The sequence below is a fragment of the Solanum tuberosum genome, unplaced genomic scaffold, assembly GCF_000226075.1.
Source record: "Solanum tuberosum cultivar DM 1-3 516 R44 unplaced genomic scaffold, SolTub_3.0 scf00216, whole genome shotgun sequence".
Taxonomy (NCBI): Eukaryota; Viridiplantae; Streptophyta; class Magnoliopsida; order Solanales; family Solanaceae; genus Solanum; species Solanum tuberosum.
This window is the reverse complement of record NW_006239143.1, coordinates 160,675-172,963: the sequence shown is the minus strand read 5'-3', so window position 1 is coordinate 172,963 and position 12,289 is coordinate 160,675. Positions and strand designations below refer to the sequence as shown.

Sequence of the window (12,289 nt, the reverse complement as noted above, 5' to 3'; positions counted from 1 at the left end):
TGTTTATAAAATTAATCAAACAAAGAGTAATAATTTATTCCAATTGTGATATTTATACATTATTAGTAATAAATAAGTTTAAGAAATTGTTATAAAGATAACCATAATATCACAAATCATGAGGGAGTTAAATGTTTCGAACCCAAATATGAGAAAAGGTATATATAATAATCTCACGTACTCCTGCAACAATGATTATTCATTATTGACTTGACACATGAATTAAGAAGCAGTAAATAATATATAAGTAATTTTACTAAATTACCTTTACTAAATGTAGGGAAAATGGTAAAAAAATGCCCTTAAACTATGTGAAAGGAACAAAAATGTCCCCCGTTTATAGTTTGGCTCAAATTTGTCCTTATCGTCAATATTTTGGTTCAAAAATGTTCTCCGTTTGTAGTTTGATCAAAAAATGCCCTTGCCGTCAATACTTTTGTCCAAAAATGTCCTTATTGTTATTTAATGGGTCAAAAATGCTCATTTTCCAAATAAATATTTTTTTTTCTAACACATTCTCTTTCTAATACTGTTTTTTTTTTAAATTAGCAAATGTTTATCTTACTTCAATTCAAAAAAATAAAAAATGAAAATATTTCTTATTTTTTATCATTATATAAATATAAATTAATGATGGATATACTATGATCTTTTATATATATGATATATATTATATGTCGAAAGGGTACATTGAGTTATTAGAGAATTAATTGATAAAATGAGATTAAGAAGAAAAAAACTATTTCCTACATTTTCATTTGTTAAAGTGATTTTAGAAGAAAGAAAACAAGAAGACGTGTTTAAAAAGAAAATATATATATATTTATTCGGAAAAGGGCATTTTGACCCATTTTGTAACTATGGGACATTTCTGGACTAAAATATTGACTGCAAGGACATTTTTGAACCAAAGTATTGACTGTAAGAGCATTTTTGAGGTGTTTCACACCCTTTAAGAAAAGTAGATTAAGACATAAATTGAACACAATTTTTTCATTTTTTACCCTTATTAATTATTGTCAAATTTATAATTAAAATAACTAAACATTAATTAAATTTTATTGAAGTCATCACATTGAAAATCCAAATGAAGGGTAAAAATTGAAAGAATATTTTAAAAATAGTCTTGAAAATTGAACAATTAAGTTAATTTGAAAAAATGAAAAAATGAAAAAATGAAAAATGTCTCAACAATTCAATTAATATGAAATAGAGGGAGTACTATTTAGTAAAAAGAATAAAACAGACACAAAATAGTAAATTATTTATTGATTTTATAAATGGAAGCATATAGAACAAGTAATGATGAACAAGGAAGTAAAGTAATAAAATAGGCCAAATAAGGAAAATTTGTCTTTTGGCTTCTCTCACTATACAGTTAGCCAAGAGAGAGACGCACAATAACTATCCAAGACCCGCTGCACAGAAAAGACTTCTCAGTTTCTCGTCTTCTCCAAATTTCCACTGTTCTGGTAAAATTACAGCTTCCTCAAGCTTTTGTTGTGTTCACATATTTGTGATTTTCATGTAGAAGCTTCTATTATAGTTGCAATTGTTCTAGATCTTTCTTAGGGCTCATTTCTTTTGTATATGTTTTCAACTTTGACACTATGAGATTTACTTCTTGTGAGTTGTTGATCTTTGCTTAATAAAACAGTGAGGTGTAGCTTGCCTAGTTCAAAGATTTGGATTCCCTGTATTTATTTATGGGAAGCAAGCATTCCAAGGAAACAACATCCATAAATGATGCTTCTAACTTGAATCATCGGATTCCTGTTGAAAGTAGTCGAATTCCTTTAGTAGCTTTGCAGGAAGCAACAAACAACTTCGATGACAAGTTTCTCATTGGAATGGGTGGCTTTGGGAAGGTTTACAGGGGTGTTCTGCGTGATGGCACAAAGGTGGCCTTGAAAAGGGGTAATCCTAAGTCTCGACAAGGTATTGAAGAGTTCCGAACAGAAATTGAGATGCTCTCACAGCTCCGCCATCCGCATCTGGTTTCATGGATGGGATACTGTGATGAAAATAATGAGATGATTCTAATTTATGAGTACATGGAGAATGGGAACCTCAGGAGCCACTTGTATGGGTCAGATCTACGTCTACCCACTATGAGCTGGGAGCAGAGGCTGGAGATATGCATTGGGATAGCCAGAGGTCTGCACTACCTTCATACCAGTGCAGTTATACATCGTGATGTCAAGTCTACAAACATATTGCTTGATGAGAATTTTGTGGCAAAAATTACTGATTTTGGAATATCCAAGACAGGGACAGGGACTGAGCTTGATCAAACTCAAACGCATATTAGCACAAACGTGAAAGGAACTATGGGCTACCTTGACCCCGAATATTTTAGGAGGCAACAGCTGACAGAAAAATCTGATGTTTATTCTTTTGGTGTTGTTTTATGTGAAGTTCTTTGTGCTAGGCCTGTCGTAACTCCATCTCTTCCGAGGGATCAGGTCCACATAGCTGAATGGGCATTGAAGTGGCAGAAGAAGGGACAACTGGAACAAATCATAGATCCCAATCTTATTGGCAAAATAAGACCAGATTCCCTCAGGAAGTTTGGAGAAACAGTGGAGAAATGCTTAGCTGGTTATGAGGTAAATAGGCCATCTATGAGACATGTGTTGTGGAATCTAGAGTATGCACTTCATCTCCAAGAGCCTGTCATTCAAGATGATTCAGAAGAAAACAGTACCATCTGTGTTGGCGAGAGCTCTTCACAAGTCAATGCTATCAGTCATGTTGATGCCAATTTTTCTGCGGCTCAGATCGAGAATTCAAATTTTGATGATCACATGGTGAAGCAGGGTCAGGAACCACAAATCTCTTTATGATAAACAGATCCATTTTGCAAGTTTGTTATTACGGGTAGTTCCTACAAAGGATCGGACTAATGACGTATACAATACTTGAATTCTCTATGTAGATGCTACATAGTTGGTTCTCATTGTCTGGGGATGAGTAAGGTTTTCTCACAATTAATTACGTCCAAGGATGGATATGTAAGTGAAAGTGGTACATACCATCCTTAAGTGTTTGTTAATTCCACGCTTGTTCATGCATCATATGAAGATTGATTTTATGTGTTTCTAACAATTTATTCTACAAATTTCTGAGTTTTATATAGAAAGTAAACTTTGAAAACTGCATTGCTCTACCTGTGGATCCTCTCTTCATTCTATTGTGTGTGTTCGATTGTTTCACATGTTGTATATGGTTTCTAATAAGTTATTCGTACGTAGAAAATCATTCTATTAATATCTTGTCAGCAAAAAGACACTTTCAAAACATGGAACAATTTTGAGCCTCTGGGATACCTATATTCCCTCATCATGTTGCAACCTTGCGGAAGCAAAAACATGGTGATCCATTCTCTTATTGTAAACAGGCAAACGAAAGTTGCCATTGTGTACCTCTTCTAGGATCTCTAAGAGACTGTCCCTCACATATCCCTAGATGTTTGATGTGTTCGAGACACAGTGTTATACTGCAGAATTAGTGGCTACGAAATAAAGTAAAATGTAACATTAAAGCTTGTTATTTGATCCCTTTATTGCGATACGATATCTGAAAGTATGGCAATGGTTGAATCCGTCAAAGAACCACGTAAGCTACAGTACGTTTATTTGACGAAACCCTTGAGTTATACACTACTCTCATTAAAAAGTGATACCCTCCAGCTGATGCCTACCCCATTGTAAAGAAGACAAATTCCCAACCTTTGTAGTACCAATTTCAACTTTGCAACTTAGCAAAATGCTCTAATCTCCGGCTTTTTCAAAGATGACTTTTCTACATAGAAATGACGATTTGATTCAATTGATACTCCGCAGAAATATAACTAGTATAGCAAATACAGTCTCCTATTCCTTTTCCTCTCAGCAAATCTGTGGTAAGCAAATATTTACCAAATCATAGGAATGAAACATCAGTTCAAAATCATCCTCACTCCGGACCATAATATAGGTGATCCAATCAAGGTATGTAGTAATTTTTATTTTATTTTTACAATGCAATCAAAGTATATATGTAGCATTGATCACAAAACTATAATCGTGATATTAAACTATACAAAGAAAGATTGAGTGTTACCTTTATGAAAATTGATTCACAACAAAAACAGCTACAATCTATTACCAAAATTGCTTTCAGTATTTTCTTCCTCTCCGCATTCTCATTTTATTTTTTTAAAAATGGTGCAACATCTTAAATTGGATAAAAAATTATGTGTTCACAAATGTCACTAGATCAAGATCACATAACTGTGGCACATTTATTGAAAATTATCCAACAAATATTGAGGCAGTTCATGTTCCAGTTTACAATGAGTATATCATTGGTTTGGTTTGTTACATACATACAACACTGTGTATATTGATACATTGCAAATAACAAGCAAGCCGTTGAGCACTTCTTCAAAAAGGGAGTTCTACATCTAGATTCTAGACCAGGCTGAGCCAAAGCTTGTACTTTCGAGGTGCTCATTCTGTTTCTTGGATTGCTTCAAACTTCTCGGAGCCAGAATCCCATATCAACCACATTATGAAAAAATGAATCTATGGACACACAAGACTGGGGTTGATAAAAGCAACGATCAACAAATTATGGTTTCCAAGCAGCTGGCGGAGGTGGTGGAGTAGGGAACATGGGTGGTACTGCAGAGAATATCGTGTTCTTGTCAATTCCAACACTCTTATCTCCAGATAGAGCTACGAGGGCTGCAACCAAACCGGCATTTCCAGCAAGTGTTGGCTCGGTATAATTGTAATTAGTACGAACATCATGGAAACCATCATTCTTGTCTGGCCCAGCAACCATGGCTCCAACAAGAGTATTAGGATTAGGCTTAGATGAATCCCTCCACTTCCATCCTCCTTTACAATTATACTTGACCTTGTTTTTAGGAACTGATGCGCCTCGGTGGTGGACACGTTTTGGATAGTGATTGCCAAAACCAACAACATAACTCATTTTCCTGGGGTTCTTGCCAAGGATATAGTCGATCTAAAGGTCAAAGAAGAAAAACCAAGTTAATGTCAGAAATGGTTTAATATTCATCAAAATTTAGCTAGGTAATAAGAACATGCTTACACTCTATATAGTTGGAGCAACTTATCTCCAACTAATCTCCCACGGGCCAAAGGGGACTAAAAGTAGTTTTGGAATAATTTTTTCACATGTATATATGTAATATTTCACAACTATTAGCATAACTGATGTAAAAAAAAACAGGGAATTTCATTTACCTGAGTCTGTGCAAATTCACGTAGGACATCAGTGGAGTAGAAATGAGGTCCACAATACCATCCAGGGGTGTCGGCAGCTGCAAGATAGTCACTATACAAGGTAGCCAGGAAGGCAGCATTGACTACATACTGAAGTGGCTGAGGCCTTCCATGGTTTAACTCTATCAGCCCACCTGCAAACACCCAACGATTTATATTTGACTTCCCACAAACTCCGCAAAACGATTTACATGCTAACTATATTAAAGATGCTTACCTTTCGTTCGATTAAATGAAGTGAAATATGGCAAGAAGGAGCACATGACTATGCTTGTCTGGTTATGAAACGTACTCAAAATTTCTTCATAAGGATATCCAGGGCTCAAGAACAATCTCAAACGGCTTAGAAGCACCTAATAACAAAAGATGAAAAGCATTGGTTCAATACAATATAAATACATACAAAATGAAAAGCATTGCTTTAGTACAAAGAGAGACTATATGTTCTTACTTGTGCTCCAAAGAGCTTATTATCCCAGCTGAACACGCCATAATCAGGACCTCCCCAGAAAGCACCAGCGTGTTTGGCAATACCAGGAGTTGTAGCAAGCTGAAGATATGAAGTATTTCCTGTAGCATAATACAGCCAGGATGCACCCCACACATACTCATCCCAATAACTAGTCGAATTGTAGAAAATTGAAGCTTCATTTCCGCTACTGTATCTACCACGCTGTTCCCTGGCAAACTTGAACAAAGTTCTAGCACCATGGACAAGCTTTTGTGAGTACACCTTGTTATCCTTAAATACAATGGAAGCAGAAGCCAGAGCAGCAGCCATCTCGGCAGCGAGATCCGAGCAACTGTGACATTCAGTTACAGGCCGTGGATAATCAATGTCTTCTGGACGCACCCAACAATAGTGATCATTGGGATCTGGTCCTCCTGAAGTATCCCCTATCCCCACCTATATAACAGAGCACAAATCCTTATATGAGATCAAGTATGTATGATCGGTATCTCAAAGATTGAGAGAAACAAAACACGTGCAATCATTGATTTCGTTTATGTCAATTAAATATAGTATTTCAAAATGCCAAACGCGTGATCAACATCATGCATAAATTAGTCTATCAATTGATGAAAACAAAACAATTATATAAAATCTTAAATCAATATAAATGAATGAGATTTACTTGTGCAACGACTCGATCAATGGTATCAGCTGACGAATTGAATGTTTTCAAGAGATAATCAGTCCCCCACTTGATAATATCCTTGACATGAGCGAGCTCTGCAGCAGCTTCATATTTTGCAGGATACTCAATAACACTCCAACTCAACATAGTTAAAGCAAAAGATTGAGGGAAATTAAACTTTATTGCATCTCCTGCATCATAATAACCCCCAACCAAATTCTTAAACGTAGTCGAACCATCTGTTTTCCCATCCTGCAGAGCTGAACTCCCCCTCCATGACACATTATTATGCTTAGGAAGTTTCCCAGCTGTCAAAAATCAAACACAAGATCAAATCAAAACCTCAACAAATAACTAAAATCATGTAAAAAAAATTGGGGAAAAAAACTTACAGCGCTGTGCATTGAAGAACATAAGAGCTTTACGAAGAGCTAAAGTGTAGTTATCTGGTGGAGGATTATGGTGTCGGTGCTTAGGTACAGTTTTTACAATAAGAGTAACAAATCCAGCAATAAGTGCAGCTGCAATAATACAACCGACAGTCCATTTGAATACTTTTCTACTAACAATAATACAACCCAGATCTACATATTTCTTCTTCTTTTGCTCTGTAGGACCTAATAGCCAACTTTGCTGCGTTTCATCTAAATTTCGTGACAAAGCTGCTTTATCGAAATCCTGTAAGTTTCTGCTCCGATCATCATCAGTAGCTGAATCTGTTGCATTAATTTCTAATGCACCTCCCCATGGATCCCTTCCGTACATACTGAGAAACAAAAACAGTTTCAGAGAATGAGAATTGCTGATTGTTTGAGCTCAACTGTAGTGAAGGGAGGGAGAGAAATTATTAAAGGAAGAGGAAAGTGGGTGATAGAGAGAGAGAGGGTAGTGGCAATAATGGAGTTGTGGAGTATATGAAGCTGGAATATTGGTGGGAAATATACAGTTGAAGGCACCGACACCGACACTTGTGCTAGTAGACAAAGACACTATAGCTAAGCTGACCCTCTTTGATGGTTCTTTGCTTCCTACTTTAATTGGAGTGTAAAATTAGCTATTAATTTAGATTCCCTTCATTCACTTTCCACTCTACTAAAAACAATGATCTTTCACTTGTAAGAAAAAATATTATTTTATTTATGGTCGTTTAATTTGTCAAGTTAAAGAAAGAATGAAAAACCTTCTAGACATCAATTGATATAGATATTGTGATTGATCATCAATTATACCTTGAAGGGTGTGTAAAATCCAAATAAATAAGTAAAAGTGAATGGAAGGTACATTTATAGGATGATACCATTTTAAATTCAATCAATAATTTTTATTCTTTTTAATTAGAGATAATGGTAAGGAAAAACCTAAAATATCATGTTTTAAAATTTTGTATTTTCTTTTAAACATTATTTCATATATACAAACTATTACTCCCTCCGTCCCATTTTATGTGGCAACATTTTCTTTTTGGTCAGTCCCAAAAAGAATGTCACATTTCCTTATATGGTAAGTTTATAAAGGTACAATTCCTCTTTTTATCCTTGTTGGTCCCACTTAATCTTAAAATAATACTCCAATACATTTATGAGGAGAGAGAAAAAAGAGTCTACTTTTTAAAGGGCAATTTGGTAAACATTTCAAAGTCTTCATTTATTTCTTAAACTCCGTGCCCGGTCAAGTGTTGCCACATAAAATGGGACGGAGGGAGTAATTTACAAGTCAATAGTTTAAATAAACCAGGATACAAAATCAGGAATTTAAAATTATGATTCCGCCTATATGCACACTCTCTTTTTGTTTAAAAATGATACTAAATGGCATTCCATGAGAATGACTAAAGTAGTTAATTAAAATAATTGAAAAGATTAAGAGATAATGATCAAAAACACATATGTATTATTAATTTTTTGTTAGTTTTCTACTTGAACGATCAGGTATTTATGTTTCATGCCTGAACTATCACCAATTATTTTTTAAAACATGTATGTGAATTAATGATTCAATTGTCACGTGGATGAAGTTTTATGGGCAGAGTAAGTTGTCACACATTATTTTGACAATTGTGTTCAAATACTTGGTTTAGTAAACTTTAGGGTGTTCTGATAATGTAACGACATGTTCCCGTCGTTATAGAAAAGCCAATGGGAGAAAAATTGGGGTCGAGTTTTTTTCCCGTAGTATTTGAATTTTTCCAACCTAGTCCAGATTTGGACGAAATTGGAGTCATTAAGGTGTAGGGAAATCTGGTATCAATCGGGTGATTTATTTATGATTTTGATTACATGAGTGGATAGATAACTCGTTAAGAAATTCGTACGACTTTACGGAATTGAATTCGGGTAGGTAGAACTCCCGAAATCGATCTTAGCGTGAAGGCGATTTTCTGAGCATCGTTGGTTAGAGGTGTGTTGTGAAATGGAGGTCTTGGAATTATTAAAATAGCTCACTGTTTTGTGCAAGCCGCTTTGGCGCTGATTTTGGTCGCTCTGGCGGGGCCGCTGTAGTGGGGTGAGGAGCGATGTGGTGGGCTAGACGCGACTTAAGGTCGTAAATAAACATCTAAACAACCTTATTCTACACTTTTTTATTTTTAGAGCTAAGGAACGAACCTCAGGCGACTCTTGACAGTTTTTCACCATTCTTGAGGCTAAAGATAAGCTTTTCAATCCCTGAATCCGTTTTTCGATCCGTAGAACGTAATAGAATGAGTAATTATCGATGGGGGAGGGCTTTGATCTAGATTCTATAGTGGAAACGACCCTATTTTGGATACTTGGGATCATGGGTTTGATCTAGGGTTCATGGAATTGTTAGTAATTCGGATAATTAGTGATTGTTTATTGATTCTCGTGTTATTATGATTGTTTGTAGACCAAGAACAAGCGGAACGAATCCAGAAAGGGAAGGATCAAGTTTCTTAGGGTTTCAAGCTTGTTTCGAGGTAGGTGATGGTTGTGATTCTATGATTGTGTGATGTATGTTTGTTCTTGCTTCATTATGATAGTGTATATGAATGTTGCATTATTGATCACACTTGTTGTAAATGAGATAGATGAATGAAGATTGCCATGAAATCATGACTTAAATGTATGATCTTGAGGATATACTTGTGATTGTGATTGTGGTGTGTTGAATGGATCGGTTGCCACGTCCCGGCATAACTAACTTGGATCAGTTGCCACGCTCCGACATAATTATGGGATCGAATGCCACGTTCCGGCATAATCATTGGATCGGGTATCACATTCCGGTATGCTAACTGTTTTGGTTTGGGTTGTAGTAGTGGTTCTCCCATCGGAGGGTTAGTGTGGGTGCCAATCACGACAGTCTGGGTCGTGACAGATAAATAGTTGATAATAATTTAGATAGAAAAAATAAACATCTAATAGTTTGGATATAAAACTCACAAAAACATGATACTTCAAGTGTATTTTTCAACATTATCTCTTTATCGAATGATACAGTTTTAAGTACAAATATTAATAATAACATAAATATTATCATATATTAAATAATCTAAATTTCAGAAAAAAATACGATCACATAAATATACTATATAAGATATTAAAAATATTTTAATCATTTTAAGTTTTGTGTCTATTTAAATTAAGCTATATAAATTGAAATTAATGCAATTGAAGGAATATTAAATTTCTAAATAATACAGTACATGATATAATAGAGTATATACTTTGCATAATGGATCCCACTATAAATATGTGTATAATCATGACTTCATCACTTGTTTTAAAACTAGTTTTAAAATAAAATAAAAAAACTTATGTGTTGTAAATCATTTTGATGGTTAAATGGATGACCATAACTCCTTGGTTAATTTCCCTCCTTTATGAGTAGTAATGTTGTTGATAATGTGGTCAAATGGATGACCATAACTCCTAGGTTAATTTCATCCTTTATTGGTAGTTATGTTGTTGATAATATAGTTAATTGGATGACCATAACTCCTAGGTTTATTTCCTCCTTAATGGGTAGTAATTCTCAAGGTTTAATGTAATGTTTATGACACCCTTTGGTATTCCTCAATGTAATCCTATAAATAGTGGTGTTGAGAATAATGTTGATGAGACTTGAAAGAAAGAAAGTTAGCTTATATTGTTCCTCTTGTCTTATATTCTTCTTCTCTTCCTCTTTATATTGTTCTTTTGTTCTTAAGTTCAACAATACGTTATCAACACGAAGTCTCAAGGTTGAACAACATTTCTTGTGAGGTATCCATTTATAATCTAATGTTAAAATTATTAAAATGTGGCTATACTTTTTCTACTTTACATTTTGTTTATAATTCAATGAAAAAAGGCTAACTATTTATCGATTTTGCGAAGAGAAGATGAAGGTCACTGTTTAGTGAAAAAATAATAATAAAAAAAAATGAATGGATTACAAATTCTAGTGTTTTCTGTTCTCAATGGAAAAAGTGAATTATCTATACTATTGATTAATTTTTAATGAAAAGACTTTAGCTAACAATTTTACTAAAAGTTATTTTTGTTATTTGTGAGGCATAATATTAATTTAGATTGTATGCTAATTTTACTTTGATGGAAAAAAAAGTTTTGCTACTTAATTATTTACTCATTGACTATATTACTCTAATATAATTATTTTCTATGATAGTTTTATCATGTCGAATTTATCAAAGCTTGAGTTCGTGGCACTTGACATTTCTGGAAATAATTACTTGTCATGGGTACTCGATGCTGAAATTCACCTTGACGCTAAAGGTCCTGGTGCCACTATTACCAATGGCAATACAGCGTCGAGTCAGGACAAAGAAAAGGCAATGATTTTCCTTCGTCATCATTTGGATGAAGGATTGAAGGTTGAATACCTTACAGTGAAAGATCCACTTGAATTGTGGACTGGTTTGAAGGAAAGGTATGACCACCTTAAGGCAACGGTATTGCCAAGGGCTCGTTATGAATGGATTCACTTGCGGTTACAAGGTTTTAAAACTATATGTGAATATAATTCTGTTGTATACAAAATTACTTCCCAATTGAAATTATGTGGGGAAGATATAAAAGATGAGGACATGTTGGAAAAGACTCTCACAACTTTTCATGCCTCAAATTTGGTATTACAGCAGCAATATCGTGAAAGGGGATTCAAAAAGTATTCTGAGTTGATCTCATGCCTTCTTGTGGCTGAGCAACATAATACTCTTTTATTGAAAACCCATGAGGCCCGTCTCACGGGAACTGCTCCGTTACCGGAAGCAAATGAGGTTGAAGCACATGGCCAGTCTGAAAGAAGACAAAATAAAAATCAGGGCCAAAATAATGTGTGTGGACGTGGCAATGGCAGAGGACGTTATAATAATCGTCATGGTGGTGGTCGCCACAAAAGGGAGAACAATATGGGTTCTCAAAGCAATCCTTCAAGAGGCAATTGTCATCGTTGTGGCATGAAAGGGCATTGGAAGAATGAATGCCGAGCAGCTGAGCATTTTGTTAGGCTTTATCAAGATTCCTTGAAAAGAAAAGGAAATAAAAATGGTGCATCTTCTTCTAATGCTCGGGTGGAGTCACACTTGACTTATAAAAATGATGTCGAGGCAGGGCCTTCACAAAAATATGATGACATTATTGAAGCAAATTTGGCTTTAAAAGATGATGATTTTGATGACCTTGATGATATTACTCATTTGGAAGTTGAAGACTTCTTTGGAGATCAAAACTAATGTTTGATCATTTGATTGGGGAAAATAATTATGTTGTTTTATTTATGTGCTTTTAATTGTTATGTTTTTCCTTATGTTGTTTTTATATTCAGAAAAAAAAAGTAATTTTATTTTCTTGCATAGTTGTTGATTTTTCATATTTCTTATGATGTACTTTT

General features: G+C 34.6%; 3 protein-coding genes across 4 annotated transcripts; 2 read left to right on the top strand and 1 right to left on the bottom strand.

The window, feature by feature from the left end:
* The first annotated feature begins 1,286 nt into the window (after positions 1 to 1,286).
* LOC102580989 (receptor-like protein kinase HERK 1) lies at positions 1,287 to 3,215 on the top strand. Of its 2 annotated transcripts, none has more exons than XM_006356346.2 (2): positions 1,287 to 1,472; positions 1,804 to 3,215. In XM_006356346.2, the coding sequence occupies exon 2, from the start codon at positions 1,851 to 1,853 to the stop codon at positions 2,844 to 2,846; it is 996 nt and encodes a 331-aa protein (XP_006356408.1). In that variant the 5' UTR covers positions 1,287 to 1,472; positions 1,804 to 1,850; the 3' UTR covers positions 2,847 to 3,215. The 2 variants fall into 2 exon arrangements, with proteins under 2 accessions (XP_006356408.1, XP_015168318.1); XM_015312832.1 differs by having other exon boundaries at positions 1,658 to 3,215.
* A 1,037-nt stretch (positions 3,216 to 4,252) lies between these two features.
* LOC102580651 (endoglucanase 25-like) lies at positions 4,253 to 7,454 on the bottom strand. The gene is made up of 6 exons (XM_006356345.2): positions 6,829 to 7,454; positions 6,434 to 6,744; positions 5,749 to 6,204; positions 5,515 to 5,650; positions 5,259 to 5,431; positions 4,253 to 5,016 (listed from the first exon to the last, which is right to left on the bottom strand). Exons 1-6 carry the CDS (start codon positions 7,199 to 7,201, stop codon positions 4,615 to 4,617), a joined length of 1,851 nt encoding a protein of 616 aa, XP_006356407.1. The 5' UTR covers positions 7,202 to 7,454; the 3' UTR covers positions 4,253 to 4,614.
* A 3,618-nt stretch (positions 7,455 to 11,072) lies between these two features.
* LOC107062319 (uncharacterized) lies at positions 11,073 to 12,131 on the top strand. The gene has a single exon (XM_015312850.1). The coding sequence runs from the start codon at positions 11,073 to 11,075 to the stop codon at positions 12,129 to 12,131; it is 1,059 nt and encodes a 352-aa protein (XP_015168336.1).
* Positions 12,132 to 12,289: the final 158 nt, after the last annotated feature.

What these genes read in the sequence shown, in the direction of transcription:
- LOC102580989 (XM_015312832.1), top strand. Translation starts at nt 1,707, where the DNA reads ATGGGAAGCAAGCATTCCAAGGAAACAACATCCATAAATGATGCTTCT.
- LOC107062319 (XM_015312850.1), top strand. Translation starts at nt 11,073, where the DNA reads ATGTCGAATTTATCAAAGCTTGAGTTCGTGGCACTTGACATTTCTGGA.
- LOC102580651 (XM_006356345.2), bottom strand. Translation starts at nt 7,201, where the DNA reads ATGTACGGAAGGGATCCATGGGGAGGTGCATTAGAAATTAATGCAACA. An exon ending in TTGATCGAGTCGTTGCACAA is followed by an intron (nt 6,205 to 6,433) that starts GTAAATCTCATT and finishes TCTGTTATATAG; the next exon opens with GTGGGGATAGGGGATACTTC. An exon ending in TTCATTTAATCGAACGAAAG is followed by an intron (nt 5,432 to 5,514) that starts GTAAGCATCTTT and finishes GGGTGTTTGCAG; the next exon opens with GTGGGCTGATAGAGTTAAAC.